Below are 19,947 nucleotides of genomic sequence, written 5' to 3' on the forward strand. Positions count from 1 at the left end.
TTAAATAAATCATCCATCCATCTCTTATCCTCACTCGGGTCAAGGGGGGGGGGGTATTCTGGAGCCTATCCCAGAACTGGACTGGTCACCAGTCAATCGTAACAAGTCAGTCATTATTATTATTATTATTATTGTTATAACAAATAGATTTTATTCTGTTGAGTGATTGGCCAGCTGTAGCCTATGGCAGCTGACTTTCTACACCATGGACTGTACACCAGTCCGTCACCAGGCAGGGTTATGAGCATTGTTATTGTCATCAAATGTACACCAAACAAATGAGGTTGACATAGGTCACAATTATATGAATGATGCGGTCCTGACGCTGCCCGCTGGCCACACCCACTCCTCTTAAGGTCCAAGTCATCCCAGATGAGAGATGAGGTAAGTAGGTCAAAGTATGTTTACTTTTGTACATATTTTTTAAGGTTTGTTGAATAGAGATTTACCTTGACTGCAGAAAAACGTCAATATAAATCCTCAAGTAATACACCATTTAAATATCGCTGGAATATAATAAACTGAACATATATTCAATAAAAAGAGAAAATGAACCTATTTGAAGCCAATCTTGTCATTTTGCCTTCCTGTGCAGGAAGAGGAGCGGGAGTAAGCAGCTGCTGGGAAGGTCGAAGCATCGGACAGCCACCATCATGCCACAGGAGGTTTTGTAGCCAAACGGTACGACCAAGATGGTGACGCTGGAGAGAACATTGCCTACATACTTGAGGAGAAGAACTCCCGCTATAATGAGGATGATGCCGATGGCTCTTTGCTTGGATTTGTCCATCACGATTCCAACCTGCTGGCCGGGTCGTGGTTGCCTCAGCACGTTGACCGCCGAGAGGCTGCAGAAAGTCATGCACCCGATGAAGAGAGACACCTGGCAGATGCCCAGCCAGACGCCCAGCAGAGGGTGCTTGAAGGACAGAAAGGTCAAATAGATCCCCAGAAAACACACTAGCCACAAGATGCCAGTCGAGACAATCCGAATGCTCCGCTGCCGCCTGAGACGCAGGTAAGTGACGGGGTGGACCACCGCCAGGTAGCGATCGCTGCACGTCAACAAGGGGAAGACCATTTGTCCGTACCAGGGGAACGCCTGGATTATAAGTCCAGCCAGGGCCAACTGGCTGTCTTTGTTGTTGATGGCCCACACGTTGAGGATGGATGCTACTACTCCAATGAGCTCCATGACAGCCATGTTAAAGGCAAACCAGTCAGAATGACTGATGGTGGTTGCTGTGGAGACGGAATGCTTGATGCCCAGATGGAGGACGCGCACAGACAGAGGGAAGACAAGAAGGAGGGTGACCACGAAGAAGAAGTTGTAGACGTAGTAAACAAAATCAATATTGTGGCACAGAAGCAGGCTGTCCTCGGTGGTGAGGAGCACGTTGGACGACGCGTTGGAGGACATGTGAGCTGAGGAGGAACTCGAAGGTCTCACTTGTCAGGCGCTCAGGACGATGGCATGTATGGATGAGAGTCACAGAAGTGTGGCTTTTGGAGATGCGCATTCGATTTGAATAAACACCACATTTCGTTTGCAGGTGATTTGACTGGAACCTCCATTAAGATGGTCACCATGGCAAGGGGACACAGCCTGTCCTCGGGGTTTTAACGCTTTCACATTTGTTCCGAAATGTCACAAGAGATCCATTAAAGAAGCCAAAAGTGGACGAAGGAAGCCTTTATTGATTGGACATGCAGAAAGATTCATGTGTTAAACATAAACATCCCTTATGTTGGTTAGTATGCTGTTAGCATTAGCATGGACAACAAGTTAGCGGCCCATGTTGTTGTCTTTGCTCATCACTTCATAAATTAAACAAAAAGTACGGTAGCAACATGTCAACATGCTAATAAGCGTTGATGCAACACACGTTAGCACTAGCCAGTTAGCTTCAGTGCAGACTAAAACACTTCTCATCGCACATACCACGTGAAATCTGGCACACAAAAATTTCCACGCGCACACGTCATACACTACATCCATGATTATGTCACTTCCTGAATCGGCCTGCTGATTCCGCCCACTCAGTGGAATCAGCAGGCTGGCTGTCGTCTTGGTCTTGGCTGTTGTTGCTGGTGAGTGAGCACACACACGCAAACACACACACACACACACACACACATACACACACATACACAGATTCACTGACCATTCCATGAAGTCAACATTCCCAAGTCAGATAGGCCATGTCAGGAATGAACGGAATGATGACAGGATTCTCATGTTCTGTGTTATTACACAATGTACACAATGATTAGTGAGTATTTCACAGAATGAAAGTCCAACATGTAATATGTATGAAGTGTATTTATGTAACTAGGGAGGGTGTGTAGATCAACACCATACGGGTTAAGGTTTACAGGTTTTGGGCACCAGAAAGACAAGGTGTTCATGCTCCACTCAACAACACACAATGGAAGCATCAAGACTAACGGAGCAATGTCATGGTCATGTCAATCCTTAAAAATCCAACATGACTAATCATTGTGCACACATTGTAGTTATTATTCCACATCACCTGCACAAAACTCATTCATTCAACATTTCGTCAGGCTCATTCGTAATACACTGTTGTTCCACAGGGGTCCTCAGTGAGTCCATGGCTGTGTTTCATTTATGCACTTCTGTAGTTACACTTTAATAGAGGGGTCTCAAACTCAATTTACCTGGGGGCCACTGGAGCTCGGATCTGTGCGAGGCTGGGCCGCATCAGGTTTTCAAAAAAAAAACGCATTTATTAAAAACAGAAAAATGAATAAACTTTGCTTTGGTTCCGATTTTCTACAAGAAAAGCTCTGATAAAACATTCCACTGTTCTCAAATATCTTCATTTTTATTTTTCTACACAAAATAAGATCAAGAATAAAGAAAATCAATCAATCAGTAATAAATAAATATAATAATAATGTCTTGAGACACATGCTAACTCGCAAACTAGAGATCTAGCGACCTAAACAGTTATTTCCTTTAAACTTAAAAAGCCAAAAACTTACCACTTCCACACAGATAGGGAGGATAACTATTAACAGTTATTTAACCTTTAACATGAACATGAATCAAACGTAACATTTTTTTCTGGGTACATGATACCATACAGCATCCATATCAAACTTGCGCGGGCCGCACTAACATTAAACTTTCATATCAAGGCGGGGGCCTCAAACTAGTGTCCCGCGGGCCGCGTGTTTGAGACCCCTGCTTTAATAAGTATACTGTGTACAGTGACAGTGCACTGCTGTCCGAAATAGATCAGATTGAGCTACTTTGTGTGTGTGTTTGGTTTTTGGATTGTTTCTGTGTTGAAGCGTTTGGACGCGACGGAAGCTTTTTCCTCCTTTTTCCTAATTAGGCATTGAAGTGTAAGTACAGAAGTGCACCAACTCAAACACAGCCCATGCAGCAGCTACAGCTTCACCTTCATGCTAAGGAAGTTAGCATTTACCGCTGCTACGCTGCCCCCTGGAGGCTGGCAGGTTACGTACAGAAAAAACTCCCTCTCTTACAAAATGACATCAAATTGTCTCGCAGACGTCCACATCTCAGGGACATCAACTGACCTCACCCGGACCTCCATCACTGCAGGTACCGGTACACTTTGAAGCAGTGGTTTCCTGAGTCAGCCACCACCACGTGTCCGTCATCCGTCAGGGCCAACCCCTGCGGCCCGTACAGCGGGTCAGCTGAAGTGTTGATGTAAGACAGGAAAGACCCGCTGCCGTCAAACACCTGCATGGGTTGGGACAGGAAGTGACTGAGAGTGGTGACATCCCAACGTTCGCACCGCCTACCTGTATCCTACTATTGCCCCAGTCAGCCACGATGATGTTCCCGTTCATGTCCACGGCCACACCAGTGGGAGCGTTGAACTGTCCGTTGCCCTCGCCGTTAGAGCCAAACTTAAGGAGCAGTTCTCCTTCTGGCGTGAAAACCTGTCAGGACGCAAAGTGTTGTTCACTTTTTAACGCCCTCGCACGAACTCTGGAAGAATACAGCCGACCGCGCTACCTTGACAGAGTGGTTGTGGAAGTCGCTCACAATGATCTCGTTGTTCTCATTGATGGCGGCAAAGTGTGGACCTCGGGGACAGGAGCACACCAAGGTTAGCTTGGTCACCGCCGCTTGCCACGTCATCCTGCTAACACGGGCTAGTCACCTGCAAACTGCTTGTCGCCGTTTCCGCGGCTCCCGAATTTGGTGATGAGCTTGCCACTCAGCTGGAAGATGAACACTGTGCATGCTTTGTTGTCCACCACAATCACATGACCGTTACGGTCCACCGTCACGCCTTTGGGTCCCATCAGCCTGCCCGAGCCCAGTTTGGCCTGCCGGTGACAAGGTCAGTGTGAGGAGTGGAGAAGGTTAGCCAGGACCAAGCCACGTCTTGACGCCCACCTTGAACTTGCCGTCACTGGAGAAGATGCTGACCCACTTGTTGTCATAGTCGGCGATGATGATGTCACCGCTGGGGTGCACAGCCACGCCGGTGGGGCGCTGCAGTTGCCCTGCCGACCGCCCGCGTACGCCAAATCGACTTCTGAATTCTCCCTGGTTGGAAAAAATCTGAAAGGGAAAAGACGGAAGGCTAGCATGGTGCCAACACGTGGAGGACGGCGGGGGCGTTACCTGCACACACTGGTTGTTGCTATCAGCAATGAGGATATTCCCGTCTGACGCCGCGGCGACTCCTTGCAGGTTCGTGAACTCTCCTTTGTTCCTGCCCTTGGTTCCTGAACGCACAGGAAGTGGAATTAGCACCTGTCTGCTCTCAGCCGTGTCCTTACTGCTTAGCTCACTCACCGATTCGAAAGATGAGGTCGTCTTCGATGGGGTTCTGGGTTTTGCGACGTGGCGTTCCCAGGGCGCTGCTGGCCCTCTTAGAGCCCTTCTTCTTCTGGCCAGGGGACTTGCCCCGCCTCTTGGCGCCCTCGGAGGAACCTGTGGACGGTGTGGCGTTTACCGTGGCGGATGAGGGTGATACCTGGGAGGGAAGGAGACAGTTTAGGACTGGGCTTGCCATGTCTGGTATTGGCACGCCAGGCGGCCCCGCCCACCTGTGGTCTGCTCACGCTCAGCTTAAAGGGACTTCCTTTGATGTGTTGGTCGTATAGGCGCAGAGCCAATGAGAACTCGCCCTCTTTGGGTACAACGTAGACAAACTCGTAAGTTCCGTTCTTGCGGTCCACCATCTCGCCGTCTACGATGCTGCCATCAGGGGTGAAGACCTGCGGGAAGAAGAGGTCAGCCTCGCCTACAACTTTGCCTTTGGCGTTAGATTGGTGCACAGACGGGAGGACAACCTCGGCTGACAAGATGGCGTTGCCACTTTTGCAGGCGCCTCCTGACTTGTCTCTTGTTACTATGGTAACAGAGGCAGGAAGTCCCACAATACACTGCTCCAGGCCGGCACCCATGGCCTCGCTCTGGCTAGCCACAGCACTGAGGAAGAGGAGGAGTCAGGCATGCGGGGGAGGAGTCATGTGACCAATGAAGGCAAGGCCTCACCTGGTGGTCACGATGGTCCCCAAGTTGTGGATCCACTTTCTGAGGCCGTCTGTCTCCAGGACCAGATCCAGCTGGTCGTTCTCCTCCGGCTGACACGGAAAGTGACACCCGACCAACTCCTCCAGCTTATCCTTGAGCTCCAGCTCCGCCTCCAAGCTGCCGCTACACGCTTCCGTCGCCAAGGTGTCCTCAGCACGTGTACAGGCAGACGACACAGCGCTCTCTCCCTGCAGGAGGCTCTCCAGCTGAGCCTGGAGAACCTGCAACCCCGAAAGTATACCGTGGTGGTCATCATGCTTTGTGAATGCGAGCGCTGCACTCACCTTCTGCTTGAGTCCGAAGGTGACCTCCAGCTCCATGAGAAGAACACTTTTCCTCACGTCCAGCTGCCTGTGGAGGTCCTCAAAGCTGCCTACAATGTCCTCTTCGATGGCAGCCCTTTGATTGGTCAGCTGCTGCACCATCTCTCTGACCAGGACCACGGCGTCCGAAATTTGCGGAAGTCTGGAAATACGAAGGCTGTCAGCGCCACCCGCAGGCAGGTTGGTGTGCATGTGCTTGGTGTGTCACCTGTCATGTGCGGCTGTTTGCTTGGCCTGCAAGGTGTTGCGGTGTTGTTCCAGGGCATGGCCTATCGGCGTCCTGGCGTGCTCTTTGTGATCATGCACGCACTCGTCACACAACGCGCATGCGCACACACAACAATAGTCAAACACCTGTGGAGCAGACGCCATGACCAACGGTGACACGGGTGAATATTTCTCAGCCGTGCGGTCACCTCACCTTGCCGCCGTGTTGCGGGCAGGTGTCTTTAGTGGGCGGAGCCTCCAGGACGGTGCACTCCTCACTGCTGCTTTCAGGGGAGTGTTGCTGCGCCTCCATCTGCCAATGCTAACCTTTGGACGCGCCCCCCTTGCAGGGGAGGGCTTGGCGATCAAGCGACGTCTCCGCTACTTTCAGTGCACAAATTCAAACATGGCTGCCACTTTTGATGTCACGCCACGTAGGAGAAGGCGTTACCTGCCGTGGTGGATGTCGCCCTGCGCAAAACAGGAACAAACGCAATAAGTGGGTCATGCTCGAGGTGATGCTGGGGTTGCCAGGGTAACAGACTCCAGCTCTTTGATCTTAAAATCCTAAATTTAGTGAGGCGGCACAAAAAATAATTCTCTCCCTCAAGTAGTGTGCAAGTGTGTGTGTGTGTCTGTGTGTTTGTGTGTGTGTGTGTGCGTGTCTGTGTGTGAATGCCTTTGCTGAGTGGCGACTGCCACCGAGCGACACACACGTCACACTGTTATTGTTGCCGTAAACCAGCAAGTGGCACTGTAGTGCACAGTTGTCTGTTAAAGACATGTTTGTCTTGTCCACTTGTCCACTTGTCCACTTGTCCACCACAAACTCTTGCCTCCCTGGAACGGTCTCCGGCTCACTGACGGCCACAAGAGGGCGTGTCTTAACGTTTCAAGGTGTGCACCGACCAAAACATCTGTCTCACTACAAATGGTGTGCACAACTATGTGCACTTCACCACATGCACTCGGACAAGCGCAGACGTGACGCAGCTGCTGGTAGCGATCAGGATGCTAACTACATCTGCACATGCAGGCCGGACATCACGCGCGGCCCCACACACACACACGCACGTCCCCCCCACACACCACACGCGCAAGCAGATTTTACTCCTCTTCATCTCTTCCTGAATAACAGGATACTGATGCTCCTGTCTCCTCCTCACATCATCTATCCATCATCCATCCCCTCCCATGACCATCTAGGAGGACACACTCACCATATTGAAGTGCGATGCGGTCGAGCAGCGTGTGTGTGTTTTCCAGCCTCAAGCCATCCTTTTCTCCAGTGTGGGTGGGAGGGGGCGGGGGTATCATCTCATCATCATCATCATGGCAACACCAGCAGCTTGCAGCAGACGGAGGTGGAGGAAGAGCTGAAGGAGGAGGGGCATGCAATAAGGTTTCATGTAGCATCCACCAATCAGGAAGAAGTATACTGTTCGTTTCATAATATGGAGTGTAATCTTGAATAATCTTGACTTTTTCCAAACAGTTTATAATGCAAAAGAAATGTTTAAAATGCTATGAATATTCTGCTGAAAAAGAATGCAGATTGTCATTAGGTTCCTCCCAGCCGCCAGGGGGCGATGATGTGCCAGAGCACTGCCGAAGCGATGTATAAATGTATCTGTAGCACCCGGGAGACGGTCTGTTTTGCTGAGGCGTCAGAGAAGGAAGAGTAGCGGAAGACGACATGATTTGAACGTAAATACAATAGTTTGTTATACTGGTAATCATCTGATAATGCTTTCAGCGGGTAAACAAAAGTACGTTTTTGCAGATTGTGGACTATACTGGACTATATATTAGTCGTATTTCACGGATGGATTTTGATTGTTTCACTGTCGTTTCGGTTTGGAGTCGCACCACGTTGGAAAAAGTGCTTAGTATAATTCAATGTAAGCAACATTTCCACATGAATGCCGTTATTTTAGATTAAACACGACGTATTTGAAGTGTATTCGACATGTGTTGTCTAACTTTTCTCCATGTTGTCAACACGAAAGTGGGAACGTTTTTTTGTGTCGGAACTTTTAAACCTCGCCAATTCGCATAGCTTCCACATTGTTTCCACCACAAGTCAGCTGACCAAAGATTGTTTGAACGACGGAAGATCATTTGTCATTTGGTCGTATTTTTTGGCACTGAACATAACTTTCTCCTCTTGACTTGCAGGTGAAGTTACCTCCAGTGGCGGCCATTTTGTAAACCGTGAGACAGTTGCCTTCCAGCTAGGTAAATAAACTCACTCTTCACTAATATGTAATATCCAGTGTTGTCGCTGTGATGACGTCTTTTCCTGCCGTTCGTAGTTTCCACCAGAGGTCAGCTGACCAAAGATGGTTTAATTCTTCCTTGGATGTCTGAGCGATGGATACCAATATGTCATCTTGTATTTTTTTTTTGTATTGAACACTAAGCTCCTCCTGACTTTCAGGTGAAGTAACTCCCTGTGGTGGCCATTTTGTAAGCCATGAGACATTGGCCTTCCAGCCAGGTATAAACACTTTCATAATATTGAATATTCAATTTCATCACAATGATGATGTCTTTTCCTGCCATTCGTAGTTTCCACCAGAGGTTAGCTTACCAAAGATGGTTTAATTCTTCCTTGGATGTCTGAGTGACGAAAGCTTTGTCATGAGGTCATTTTTTTGGCACTGAACATTAACTTCCTCCTTCCGGCTTTCAGGTGAAGTAACATAGAGCGGTGGCCATTTTGTAAACCATGAGACGTTGGCCTTCCTTCCAGCCAGGTGAATACACACTTTAACAATATTTAATATTCAGTGTTGTCGCAGTGATGACGTCTTTTCCTGCCATTCGTAGTTTCCACCAGAGGTCGGCCGACCAAAGATGGTTTAATTCTTCCTTGGATGTCTGAGCGACTGACAATCACTTGTAATCTTGTCTGTCTCTTTTTTTGGTTCTTGCGTTGAACATTTCCTGACTTTCAGATGGAGAAGTAACTTCCAGTGGCGGCCATTTGTAAACTATGCAACGTTGGCCTTCCAGCGAGGTACATAAGCACTTTTATACAATGTAATATATGTCTGAGCGATGGATGTCAACATGTTTTGTATTTTTGTGTTTTTCCTCACAGAGCACCAACTACCTTTGTGTCTTCAGGTGAACTAGCGTCCTGCAGTGGCCATTTTGTAACCCATCAGATGTTGGCCTTCCAACCAGGTATATACATGTATTTAGAATTCATCAACATTGTCGCAGTGATGACGTCTTTTCCTGCCATTCGTAGTTTCCACCAGAGGTCGGCAGACCAAAGATGGTTTAACTCTTCCTTGGATGTCTGAGCGACTGACAATCACTTGTGATCTTGTCCTTTTTTTGGTTGTTGCATTGAACACGACTTCATCCTCCTGACTTTCAGGTGAAGTAACTTCCAGTGGCGGCCATTTTGTAAACCATGAGACGTTGGCCTTCCAGGTGGGTACATACACGCCTCTTTAATATTTCAATATCCAGTGTTGTCGCTGTGATGACGTCTTTTCCTGCCATTCGTAGTTTCCACCAGAGGTCAGCTGACCTAAGACGGTTTAATCTTCCTTGGATGTCTGAGCGATGGATACCAACATGTCGTCTTGTCTTGTTTGTTGCACAAAACGCTTAGCATCCTCCGTCTGACTTTCAGGTGAAGTAACTCCCTGTGGTGACCATGAGACGTTGACCTTCCAGCCAGGTACAAACACACTTTATGATATTTAATACTCAATTTTGTCACAATGATGATGTCTTTTCCTGCCATTCGTAGTTTCCACCAGAGGTTATCTTACCAAAGATGGTTTAATTCTTCCTTGGATGTCTGAGTGACGAAAGCTTTTGTCATATGGTCATCTTTTTCTTGGAACTGAACATTGACTTCCTCCTTCCGACTTTCAGGTGAAGTAACATCCTGTGGTGGCCATTTTGTAAACCATGAGACGTTGGCCTTCCAGCCAGGTGAATACACACTTAAATAATATTCAGTGTTGTCGCAGTGATGACGTCTTTTCCTGCCATTCGTAGTTTCCACCAGAGGTCAGTCGACCAAAGATGGTTTAACTCTTCCTTGGATGTCTGAGCGACTGACACGCATAATCTTGTCTTTTTCGGTTGTTGCACTGAACACTTTTTCCTGTCTTTTTTTTTTTTTTTTGGTGAAGCCATGTCCTGTGGCGGCCATGTTGTAACCATCAGGTGGAGTTACGACTAGGTACATATGGTCAGAGAAATGTATATGGATGCCGCATGGAGCGCTGAATCATATGGTGATGCCATACTGGACGTGGGAAGAGCAAACTGAGAAGATGCCTCATTCATGTTCTGCATGGAATTGTACCAACCGGTTTACAGTCCAAGCCAGATCCAATGGGATTACCTTTCACAGGTAAGACTGGATTGAGGGGTTGGGTGGGCAGGGTTGTTTTGTTTGCCACCACTTTGAAACACATTCAGCATCGTGGCTTGTTCATTAACATTCCCAAACAGGGAATGTGGCATTTGCAACCTGCTCATTTTTACCACCGTGCATTGCTCAAGAGGCTATTGGACAGGAAAACGTATCAAGTTTCTTGCCACTTAAATGTTAAAGTACATTTCACAATTTTCTTCCTGAACAAAAGTGTCCATATTTGAAGACTCCACTGAATAGATCTTCAAATGAAATGTATTACAGCCTCTTGTGATGACAAGGACATACTTAAGTCACAATACATAAGATTGACACCGTTGCACCTTCTTGCTCGCAACCTTTGGGAGCCAAGGTGTGCAAGTTAGAATTCTTTTTAATTGCTATATCTGAAGAAAAAGATGTGATATGTTGTCATATTGTTTTTACCCACAGCTACTTTGTTAGTCAGTTAGCTAACTGCTCGCATACTGTGTAGGTTTCCCAAAAATAAAGAACTGAGAAAGCGGTGGCAAACAGCTGCCAAACGGGAGGAGATTTCGGCAAGTCCGTCATTCATGCTCTGCAGTGAACACTTCAGACCAGAGGATTTTGACAGGACAGGTCAGACGGTCAGGATAAGAGATGGAGCTGTTCCTTCAGTATTCAGTTTCCCAGCTCATCTCCGAAAGGTAAATATATATATATTCATATGCCGCAACATGGCATGCTATGCTGAAAAGGTACTTTCCTTTTATCACTGAAGTGAGTTTTACACTGATTTCTGTATTTCATCCGTCAGGGCCCATCCTTACCTGTGGCAACCAGCGTGTCTCAGACCTCACAAACGAAGGCATGTAAAATGCCGCCGCTGGACTCTTCCCAGCCTGTCCAGGAGGCCAAGCCCCTGCCCAGTGTTGTGAGTAATTAGTGCTATACGTACCTACACGCACACACCCAGTGTTAGCAGCACAATTGGCGACTGATGTGTTCAAGTGACAGTTGGCAGCACGTTGTTCCTGTAAAGATGTAACGGAGTGATGTCGCACAACTTGTTTTTTCATTCTTCTTTGTACCAGGACCACGCCTATGCTCTGCCTTCAACACATGATCTGAGGGCCAGACTCATGAAGGCCTTGGACAGGGTGGAGAGACTGGAACGAGAGTTGAGGAACGTGAAGGACCGAGAGAGGAGGGCAAAGAACACCGTGAGTGGTCTTCTGGAGGACCTTAGGGTGAAGAAATTAATAAATGAAGAATTGAAGGAGCAGCTTGATATATACTCAGGTAAAATTAAAATATGAAACAAAAACTAACAAAGCAGTTCATCTTATTTTAGCTGTGGAAAAATGATTTGACACTTGAACCTTGTGAGCCATAGATTTGAATGCTCTTGATATTGTGGTCTGCTTGCAATAATATTTAATTTAAGGTTTTGGTGTCATTCAGCTCTTTGACTAAAACAGTTTGCCTTCTTCAAGACTCCCCTGCCATTTCAAGATATTAATTTCCCTGTGATTGAATTTCAGATCTTCCAACACATCTCCTGTCAAAGCAGAGTCATGAATACACCAAAGACCAGAAGGATTTTGCCATCACTCTTCACTCACATGGTCCGAAGGCATACAGTTATCTGAGAGAGACTCTTAATATCAACCTCCCACATCCACATACATTGCAAAGGTATTGTTCGTGTTTTTTGCTCCATGTCAGCCCCCCCCTCCATCTAATACAGAAGGGGACATACAGTAGCTACACTTATCAACAGAGGGCCTTAAATTGACACCCTTCTGAGTTTGTTGGCAGATGAGTGTCTGCCAATACTGCTACCAGTGATCAGGGCACCAGTATTAAATGGCTGCTTTTCTTTCTTTCCAAGATGGGTGACCTCAAAGGATGACGTGATGCCGCAAGATGTGTTGACGTGAAGACCAGAGGAAAAGGTCATCCACCTCGAAGGTAGCTTGCAAACACACACACACACACACACACACACACGTTTCCCTAAACACTAACTTTACGACTTGTGCCTTTTTAAGGTGAAGTAACCTCCCGTGGTGGCCATTTTGCAAATCATCAGATGTTGGCCTTCCAACAAGGTATGTACACTGTTCAAATGTATAGTATTCAGTGTTGTCGCTGTGATTACGTCTTTTCCTGCCATTCGTAGTTTCCACCAGAGGTCAGCTGACCAAAGATGGTTTAACTCTTCCTTGGATGTCTGAGCGATGGATGTCAACATGTTTTGTATTTTTGTGTTTTTCTTCACAGAGCACCAACTACCTTTCTGTCTTCAGGTGAACTAGCTTCCTGCAGTGGCCATTTTGTAACCCATCAGATGTTGGCCTTCCAACCAGGTATATACATGTATTTAGAATTCATCAACATTGTCGCAGTGATGACGTCTTTTCCTGCCGTTCGTAGTTTCCACCAGAGGTCGGCAGACCAAAGATGGTTTAACTCTTCCTTGGATGTCTGAGCGACATATGGTCATTTGTCTGTCTTTGTTTTTGGACTTTGTACTGATAACGTTCCCCTCTTCCTGACAGGTTAACCACCACCTCGATGGCACCGAACTTCAAACTAATATTTGATTTGTTGGCATTGAACAACTTGTTTCTATTTTAAATGAATTTCTATTTTTTGATATTTTAAAAATTGAATAAAATTACTTGAACCCTGATTGTTTGTTATATTTTACAAAAGTCCTTAACTCAATTTCCCAAATCCAATTGTGCTACAATGAAAATGGTAGGGTGATAGACGGCCGCTACAAGCCACGGCAGGCAACCCCAGTTGGGCTGACAAACTTTGAACTTGAACAGCAACGGTGCTATGCAAAGAGGCCTCCTGTAAATTTTGCATAAAGCCGCAGGTGTTGGATAAATGTCATTTGATCAAATAGTATGTCCTATGGTTTTTGTTTTTGAAATAGAAAGTGATCAAAATGACCTGGTTGCACATTCAATTGACTGCTTTAATGGTGGGTGGGTGTGTGTGATGTAATCCATGTGGGGGGCTTTTTGAATTGGTGCCAAAAAGTCAGAAAATCCAAAACCTTAGATATGATTGAATTATATTTGACCCCCTTTGTGAAATTGATTTAAAATTAATGTTTTTAAAAAAACAATTTGGGCTAGTCACATGACTCCCCCACAGGGCCAGTCAGCAGGCATACAGTTGATGTCAGTGTTTTTCCATTCTTGACTTGGGTGGAAGGACGGCTGACCTATGCCCTACAGTATGTAATAAACTCTAATCACTCAAACAAAAGCAGCACATTCGTGTTCATTTTAACTGCACAAAACGGCGCCAACAAAATTACTATTTGAGTTTTCAGTAAGGTGAGTGCCTGGCAAAAATGACCAGTGCACTTCAACGCCTCATTACATGAACAACACAAAGTCTTTGTTGTTTATCATGCTATTTAGATAAATATTGATTCTGAACTGCTCCAGATGATGTTGTAGTGTAGAGGTTTGGATTTTGGAGTTGTTTATTTAAACAATGTAAGATAAAGGGTTAACTGGTTTTGTTGCAACACTGTCATATTGCGTATTTGTACAATATTGACGGTTTGTATAATTGTGATGTCATAGTTTTGAGAAGTGGCTTGGGTCACATAAGTCTCCACTGAAGGCCCAGGTACCAATGCACACTCCTGTGTTCATGTTAAAAAGTTGTGCTAATTTGCAAAGAAAAAGGCTACCACAGCTGGACTTGCACCAGAAAGTCACAATGGTTGCAGTCTTGTTCTACTTCCCACGATGAAGGTAAGCACCATGCTTCAGTCTCAGTGGGGCTGCAGTTAGCATCCTCTGTTAGCATAGCATTGTGTGCCTGTGGGTGTGATATGTAATGTAAACTGGCTCACATGGCCTCTTGTGTGTGCTGCAGAGCCTGGAATAAGAAGCATGAAGCCATGAAGAGGTCAACAAAGCCATCCGCTGGTGAACCTGAAAATCAAATATGCATGAGATTGTACTTTTGAAGAAAAACAACAAGTAGGTAACTGTTTGTGCCTATTAAGACATACACATTAAACATACTTGTTCTGTGGCTGGTGTTTTGTCTCCCCCTTGAGGCTTCGATAGGTACTGAAGCGGCGGAGTGCTGGGTGGCTATTAAGTTGCCAGGAAGAACCGTGGCAGGAACCCGTCACAATAACAGCAAAGTCATCTTCCTCCTTAACACGTCGATGTGTTGTTTACTGGCTTCTTGTCCGGGAACTCTTGTCACTTGACCCAAGTGTTCTTAAAGAGTTATTTCCTCCTCTGTTCCAACTAGGGGTGTTTCTCCCTAAACGTGACCTATGTGGCCACTAGGTGGCCCCAAACACTAACATCATCAATCGTTAATAATGCCCCCCCACCCCCCCAACCTAAATGCTGCTTAAGGCCCCCCACATATCCAGAACCGATACCGCTCCAACTGATATATGAGCGTGTGCCCGCGGGAGTGGGAGCTTCGTGGACGCACACGCTACGTCCGTCGAGCGCGCGCGCTCACACACGAGCGCGTGAGAGAGGGGAAAAAAAGCGAGAGCGATAGAGCGGAGGAGAGAGAGAGAGAGAGAGAGAGAGAGAGAGAGAGAGAGAGAGAAAGCCAGGAAAACGAGAGAGAAAAGAGAGCTAGAAAGCTCCATCTGCCCTGCTCCGTGACCGAGCCTTCATCCTGGTCCGTGCCTTGAAGAGGACATCTCGTGGAGGAGGTCCTCCCGTGTCACAAAGTGGAGGAGACACCAGAAGACGGCAAGAAGGACTTGTCCTCCAAAGACATGACTGGTCTACATTTAGTCTCTGCCCCGGACTGCACCATCCCAGCCTTCCCGCCCGGCACCGGTAAGTGTGTGAGGACGGGAGGGAAGGAAGGGAGGGAAGGGAGGGGGCAGCTGAGAAGGCGTCGTCCGGAGGTTCTGGTCGGTGGTCGACGCTGCCTGACCCAGCGGATGACTTCAGAGGTCTTGTGAGGTCGAGTTCCGTTCAGCCATGTTGCAGGGGCGTGATAGAGGAGGAGGAGGAGGAGGAGGAGGAGGGGATACGGGGGGCGGACGGTGGACTCTTGACACCTGCTCTCCTCTCCGGTACCGCCGGGAACACGTCCAGATCGGCGCTGCCTTGGTACGGAATTGTCGCACCGTCCTCCCACGCTGGGAATTGACTTTGTGACTCTGCGTGTCAGCCATGTTGCCGCCAGAAGAGAACACCTCGAGTCCGGGTCTGACACCGACCGACCGGTACCGAGGAGGAGGAGGGGGAGGGAGGGGGAGGGAGGGAGGGAGGAATGAAGGAAAGGGGTCACCGTCGTTTTCGGACTCTCGTGGGACATCAGTGTGGGAAGAAGGCTGGGAGAACCGGGTCGATCGGTTCACAATGTTGGGTTTTTTTTTTTTTTTTTGCATTTCCCCATGAAAACTTACACCAAACATTTTTGTGCTCTAGAATACTGCTAATAAGAATATTACTAGAATACTTAATACTATACTAATGTGCAATAGCTCCATACAGTAGTAGTAGATACAGTGGTATTGTATATTATAGTCATAGCAATATCATATAGTACACAATACAGTAAAGCATCCTGATAGTTTGACCACGTTTTTGAAGACATTTGCTTGAAGGAAGGTCAGGGCAGGACATGATGATGATGATGATGATGATGATGATTATTGACGCCATGATCTATTCAATAATTGAGCGATTGGCTGTTTGTTCATCTGTCATTTGCTCCTCACCCTGGTTCTCCATCTGCACGTCTGGTTTGCAGGTCATTGAGAGGAGCAGATGTTCATCATGCTCTCCTCTCCTCCGTGCGGCCGAGCACCTTTACGTCTTATTTTATCACCGCTCCTCTTCCTCGTGTGAGTGTGAGTGTGGACTTCCTCCATCCTTGGAAAATGAAGCGTGGGCTGAGAGTCTTACGCACTCCTCCTCCTCCTCCTCCTCCTCCTCCTCCACCTCCTGACGAGGCCCAGCGAGTCGCACAGCCAGCGAGCACATACACACACACTGACCACCATGCGGCGAACAGGCCGAGCGAGCACGCTAACAACAGGCTGGACGCACATGCTACGAGTTCGAGCCCCTTCTTGGCAGCCACCTCTCTTTTCAGCCCCGATGTCAGCACCAAGATGGCGTCTGACCTTCTCATCAGGCTCTCAGGTCACACACACACACACACGCACACACACACAAAGAGCGTCTGTCTGATGTCTTCTGTCCCGCTTGTCTCCCTTCAGAGGCGACCCAGAAGGCCCTGGTGCATCCTGGAAGTCGATCAGAGGTGGAGTCTGAGAGGCGGGGTGCCTTGCCCGAGGGACGGGGGGGGCAGCAGGATGAGCCGGGCCCGGCTCTGTCCCCAGACGGCCCTGGGGCGAGTCCCAATCCACCCTCGCTCTCACACACTCCTGATGGGGACGCGGCCACAGACACGCTGGCTTCGGACTTCCTGAGAAAACTGGCCGGTGTGTATGAAGTGATGATTAGCGTAGCTTAGCAACAGATGCTAACATGAAAGGATACCCTTCATGGCAGAGAGTCAAGTCGTGACCCCACCCGGTGTGAAGGTCAAGGAGGAAGAGGAGTCTATGGAAATCAACACGCTGATGATGTCAGATCTCATCGGGGATCCGCCCAGCGTAGGAGGCCACCATCTTGCCACCGTCAAAGCAGAGCCGCTCAATTGGATGGAGACGGCAGATTCACGTCTGCTGTGTTCCGGCGGTAGCTGCCGGGTTCCAGATGGTAGGCCGGGAGTCAAACAGGAGAAGGAGATCCTCAACGGACACATAGAAGGGGAGCCCCGTGACAAGTTCTTGTCTGGAGTCGGCACAGAGGAGCAGCTCTTCTTTGGAGACCAGTTGTGTTCTGGAGCCAAAATGGCGGAGCAGTGCCTGCGAGCAGCACTGTGGCAGGACATGTCCGTCAACCTGGCATCCACGCTGCTGCACCAGCTCTCAGGTAGGCACACACTTTCCATTGGCTTGGTTCCTGTCCTCATGTCGTGTTCTTGGTGTCCAGAACGTGTTGCTAAGTCCAACAGCGCTCCGACACAAAGGATGACCCACACCGCCAGGAAGAGGTACGTGTCCCGCTACTGTCTTCTTCTCTTCTTATCTGCAGCCTCACGTGCACCTGTCCATGTTTTTGTCTCACGTGTAGTCCCGTCGTGAAGGCGGAGCCAACCTGGCCCTGCCCCTCTTTGAGCGCCCTGGATCCTTCTCGTAATAAACACACACACACACACACACACACACACACACACAAGACCACATGTTGTTTGTGCACCAAGATAAAACGTGTGTTGTTCAAAAATGTATTTTGTCTTCAACAGGAAGTCCAAGCAGCAGGAGAGGAAGTAGCAGCTTCTTCTACAGGTGAGTGTCCTGAGATCCTCTAGTCCAATTGAAAGTGCCGTTGCCGTGGTTACCAAGAACACACCCTGTGGCAGGTGTCATGTGTGCGGCTTTGAGACGGACAGGCGCCTCCTTTTCCACGATCACATGATGGAGCACCGGCAACGGGAGCGCGCCTCCTTCTCGCTGCGCTGCTGCGTGTGCGACCACTCGACCAATCGGGAGGAAGCCATGAGGGCCCACGTGGACACACACTTGCTGGGCGGAGTCAGCAGGTGTGTGTCAGACGTTGCTGTTGTGCGTCGCTGTTAAATTTGTGTTCGGTTAACCCCGCCTCCACTCCCACCAGATGCCCCCTCACCCCTCCCGCCAGCAGCATGCCGACAGTTGCTACGGCAACCCCGCTGGAGACGAGCACCTCAGAGCATCGCTGCCGCATCTGCCAGAGGTCGTTTCCAGGGCAACAGGAGCTGTTGGTTCACTTCCAGGGTCATCGCCAAGGCAACCAGTACCGCTGCGAGCGCTGCGGCCACCTGACGCGGACGGCCAACAAGCTGGTGGAGCACGTGCGCGTGCACACAGGGGAGCGCCCCTTCACCTGTGACCTTTGCCCTTACAGCGCCAAGCGGCGGGACAGCCTGCGTCTTCACTGCAAGGTCAAACATGCCGCCCGCGCTGCCGCCCGCGCTGCCGACCCCACTGGCGTCCACACCCACCGCTCGTACACGCAGGGGGACGATCCCAGCAAACACGGCGGGCGGCTGCACGGCGACGTGCAGGCTGCACACGCCCCTCCTCCTCCTCCCTTGCTGCGTGATGGAGGCTGGGGGCGGGATTTGTCTCCCGTGGTTTCAATCACCACGCTGCTCGCGCTCAAAGCTCGCTCTCCCGCACCCTCCTCCCCCTCCTCCCCCTCCTCCCCCTCCTCCCCCTCCCCTTTTTCTTCCAACAAACTTTCCTTCCTGGGCTACCTTGGCCTGACGTCTTTGTGAACGTCTTGGTTTTTCTTCTGACCTCATCTCCTTTCTCTTGGCTGCATGTCACCTCCGCTTAGCACCTTGTTGGCTCTCCTGGCTCTCCTCCTCATCGTCACCTCCTTGACTTGACTCAGGACTCGTTGAGTGACGGATGGAAAACTCACTGCCGGATCAAGTGGATGAAAAATGAATCATTGATATTGCTGTACATTGGTTAGCATCGTGCTCGTGGTCTCCGCTGCCTGCTTTTCGCCGGTCATGACCTTTTATTGTCATTGGTCTGTCCCTAAAGTCTAATATTATATACATAAATCGGAATATGAATCCATATTTTATTTTTTTATTTCATTTGTTAATCTTTTATTCATCTTATTGTCATGTTTTGATTTTTTTTAATTATTTTGTTTAAATTATTCTTTAAATATTTATTTCATTATTTTAATTAATGTATTATTAAATTCAACTTTTTTGTGTCATACATGTGTATATTACACAGTATATGTTCAGACTTTAGGGACACCATGTCTCACGTGTGTGTCCTTACGAAAGAAAGGCTGCCTCCAAATGTGCATCGTGGTTTTCACACGGTGCACACGCTCTTTTTGCTGACAAGACACGTTTGTAATTTGAACAAAGCAAAAGTGTAAATATTCCATCTTCGTGTGACTTTCACTAACAAGGTCTACTTTTGTTTTCTAGCAGCAGCTAACCATCGTTAGCATGAATGTGATTATTGTCAACTCGTCAGTTTATTGCGCTTTAAACTGCCTGACATTTTATTTAAAAAATGCTTTTTTTTTAAGTTGACACTTTGTATTTCCATACGTTGAGCTGACAAGCTTTGCTCGCTTTGAAGTTGCTCTTTCTAATCTTTGTGTTCTATATCAACACTTGTGTGCACTTTGTCTGCTTGCTGACACAAAATTATTGTGGAATTTTCACATCCCTAATGAAGATTGTTTCTTTGCTTGTCTTATTTCGACCAAGGAGCTAATGGACCAAGCGCGCGGAGCTGAAATGTACCATGTTTGGCCTCCATTTTGTCTCTGCTGGGTCATGTTTGCTTCTGCTTGATCAATAAAGTTAAACTTTCAGTCCGATTGAGTATTTTTTTAATTGCAAATATTATATGACGCAAATGA

The 19,947-nt window shown here is 48.0% G+C and overlaps 3 protein-coding genes and 7 non-coding genes across 12 annotated transcripts; 9 read left to right on the top strand and 1 right to left on the bottom strand.

The window, feature by feature from the left end:
- Positions 1-1,684: 1,684 nt before the first annotated feature.
- On the bottom strand, positions 1,685-7,458 carry LOC131125366 (tripartite motif-containing protein 2-like). Of its 3 annotated transcripts, XM_058066841.2 has the most exons (14): positions 7,308-7,458; positions 6,302-6,558; positions 6,089-6,234; positions 5,842-6,022; positions 5,519-5,778; positions 5,314-5,452; positions 5,068-5,238; positions 4,814-4,994; positions 4,640-4,743; positions 4,409-4,576; positions 4,170-4,338; positions 4,022-4,092; positions 3,805-3,945; positions 1,685-3,742 (listed from the first exon to the last, which is right to left on the bottom strand). In XM_058066841.2, exons 2-14 carry the CDS (start codon positions 6,398-6,400, stop codon positions 3,590-3,592), a joined length of 1,983 nt encoding a protein of 660 aa, XP_057922824.1. In that variant the 5' UTR covers positions 6,401-6,558; positions 7,308-7,458; the 3' UTR covers positions 1,685-3,589. The 3 variants fall into 3 exon arrangements, with proteins under 3 accessions (XP_057922824.1, XP_057922822.2, XP_057922825.1); XM_058066839.2 differs by having other exon boundaries at positions 5,068-5,452; XM_058066842.2 differs by lacking the exons at positions 6,089-6,234; positions 6,302-6,558 and having other exon boundaries at positions 7,308-7,410.
- A 283-nt stretch (positions 7,459-7,741) lies between these two features.
- LOC131125595 (THAP domain-containing protein 6-like) lies at positions 7,742-13,157 on the top strand. The gene is made up of 18 exons (XM_078789130.1): positions 7,742-7,988; positions 8,266-8,325; positions 8,528-8,587; positions 8,783-8,846; positions 9,048-9,109; positions 9,194-9,279; positions 9,479-9,538; positions 9,740-9,787; positions 9,988-10,047; positions 10,251-10,474; positions 10,974-11,166; positions 11,277-11,404; positions 11,505-11,761; positions 12,004-12,157; positions 12,354-12,433; positions 12,514-12,573; positions 12,746-12,831; positions 13,024-13,157. Exons 10-15 carry the CDS (start codon positions 10,329-10,331, stop codon positions 12,400-12,402), a joined length of 927 nt encoding a protein of 308 aa, XP_078645256.1. The 5' UTR covers positions 7,742-7,988; positions 8,266-8,325; positions 8,528-8,587; positions 8,783-8,846; positions 9,048-9,109; positions 9,194-9,279; positions 9,479-9,538; positions 9,740-9,787; positions 9,988-10,047; positions 10,251-10,328; the 3' UTR covers positions 12,403-12,433; positions 12,514-12,573; positions 12,746-12,831; positions 13,024-13,157.
- LOC131126982 (small nucleolar RNA SNORD14) lies at positions 8,369-8,461 on the top strand. Its single transcript, XR_009129470.2, has one exon. It is a non-coding gene; the product is annotated as a small nucleolar RNA SNORD14 (small nucleolar RNA).
- On the top strand, positions 8,625-8,717 carry LOC131126988 (small nucleolar RNA SNORD14). The gene has a single exon (XR_009129476.2). It is a non-coding gene; the product is annotated as a small nucleolar RNA SNORD14 (small nucleolar RNA).
- Positions 8,886-8,978, top strand: LOC144898198 (small nucleolar RNA SNORD14). Its single transcript, XR_013627091.1, has one exon. It is a non-coding gene; the product is annotated as a small nucleolar RNA SNORD14 (small nucleolar RNA).
- LOC131126985 (small nucleolar RNA SNORD14) lies at positions 9,313-9,405 on the top strand. Its single transcript, XR_009129473.2, has one exon. It is a non-coding gene; the product is annotated as a small nucleolar RNA SNORD14 (small nucleolar RNA).
- On the top strand, positions 9,579-9,670 carry LOC131126987 (small nucleolar RNA SNORD14). Its single transcript, XR_009129475.1, has one exon. It is a non-coding gene; the product is annotated as a small nucleolar RNA SNORD14 (small nucleolar RNA).
- On the top strand, positions 9,826-9,918 carry LOC131126986 (small nucleolar RNA SNORD14). Its single transcript, XR_009129474.2, has one exon. It is a non-coding gene; the product is annotated as a small nucleolar RNA SNORD14 (small nucleolar RNA).
- LOC131126989 (small nucleolar RNA SNORD14) lies at positions 10,080-10,172 on the top strand. Its single transcript, XR_009129477.2, has one exon. It is a non-coding gene; the product is annotated as a small nucleolar RNA SNORD14 (small nucleolar RNA).
- Positions 13,158-14,911: 1,754 nt separating the features above from the next.
- LOC131125810 (uncharacterized) lies at positions 14,912-19,903 on the top strand. The gene is made up of 9 exons (XM_058067693.2): positions 14,912-15,315; positions 16,241-16,635; positions 16,713-16,937; positions 17,008-17,433; positions 17,494-17,554; positions 17,635-17,696; positions 17,807-17,849; positions 17,924-18,103; positions 18,178-19,903. Exons 2-9 carry the CDS (start codon positions 16,371-16,373, stop codon positions 18,818-18,820), a joined length of 1,905 nt encoding a protein of 634 aa, XP_057923676.2. The 5' UTR covers positions 14,912-15,315; positions 16,241-16,370; the 3' UTR covers positions 18,821-19,903.
- Positions 19,904-19,947: the final 44 nt, after the last annotated feature.

This window comes from Doryrhamphus excisus, linkage group LG2 (genome assembly GCF_037039965.1).
Source record: "Doryrhamphus excisus strain RoL-2023G ecotype Guam linkage group LG2, RoL_Dexc_Guam_v1.1, whole genome shotgun sequence".
Lineage (NCBI taxonomy): Eukaryota > Metazoa > Chordata > Actinopteri > Syngnathiformes > Syngnathidae > Doryrhamphus > Doryrhamphus excisus.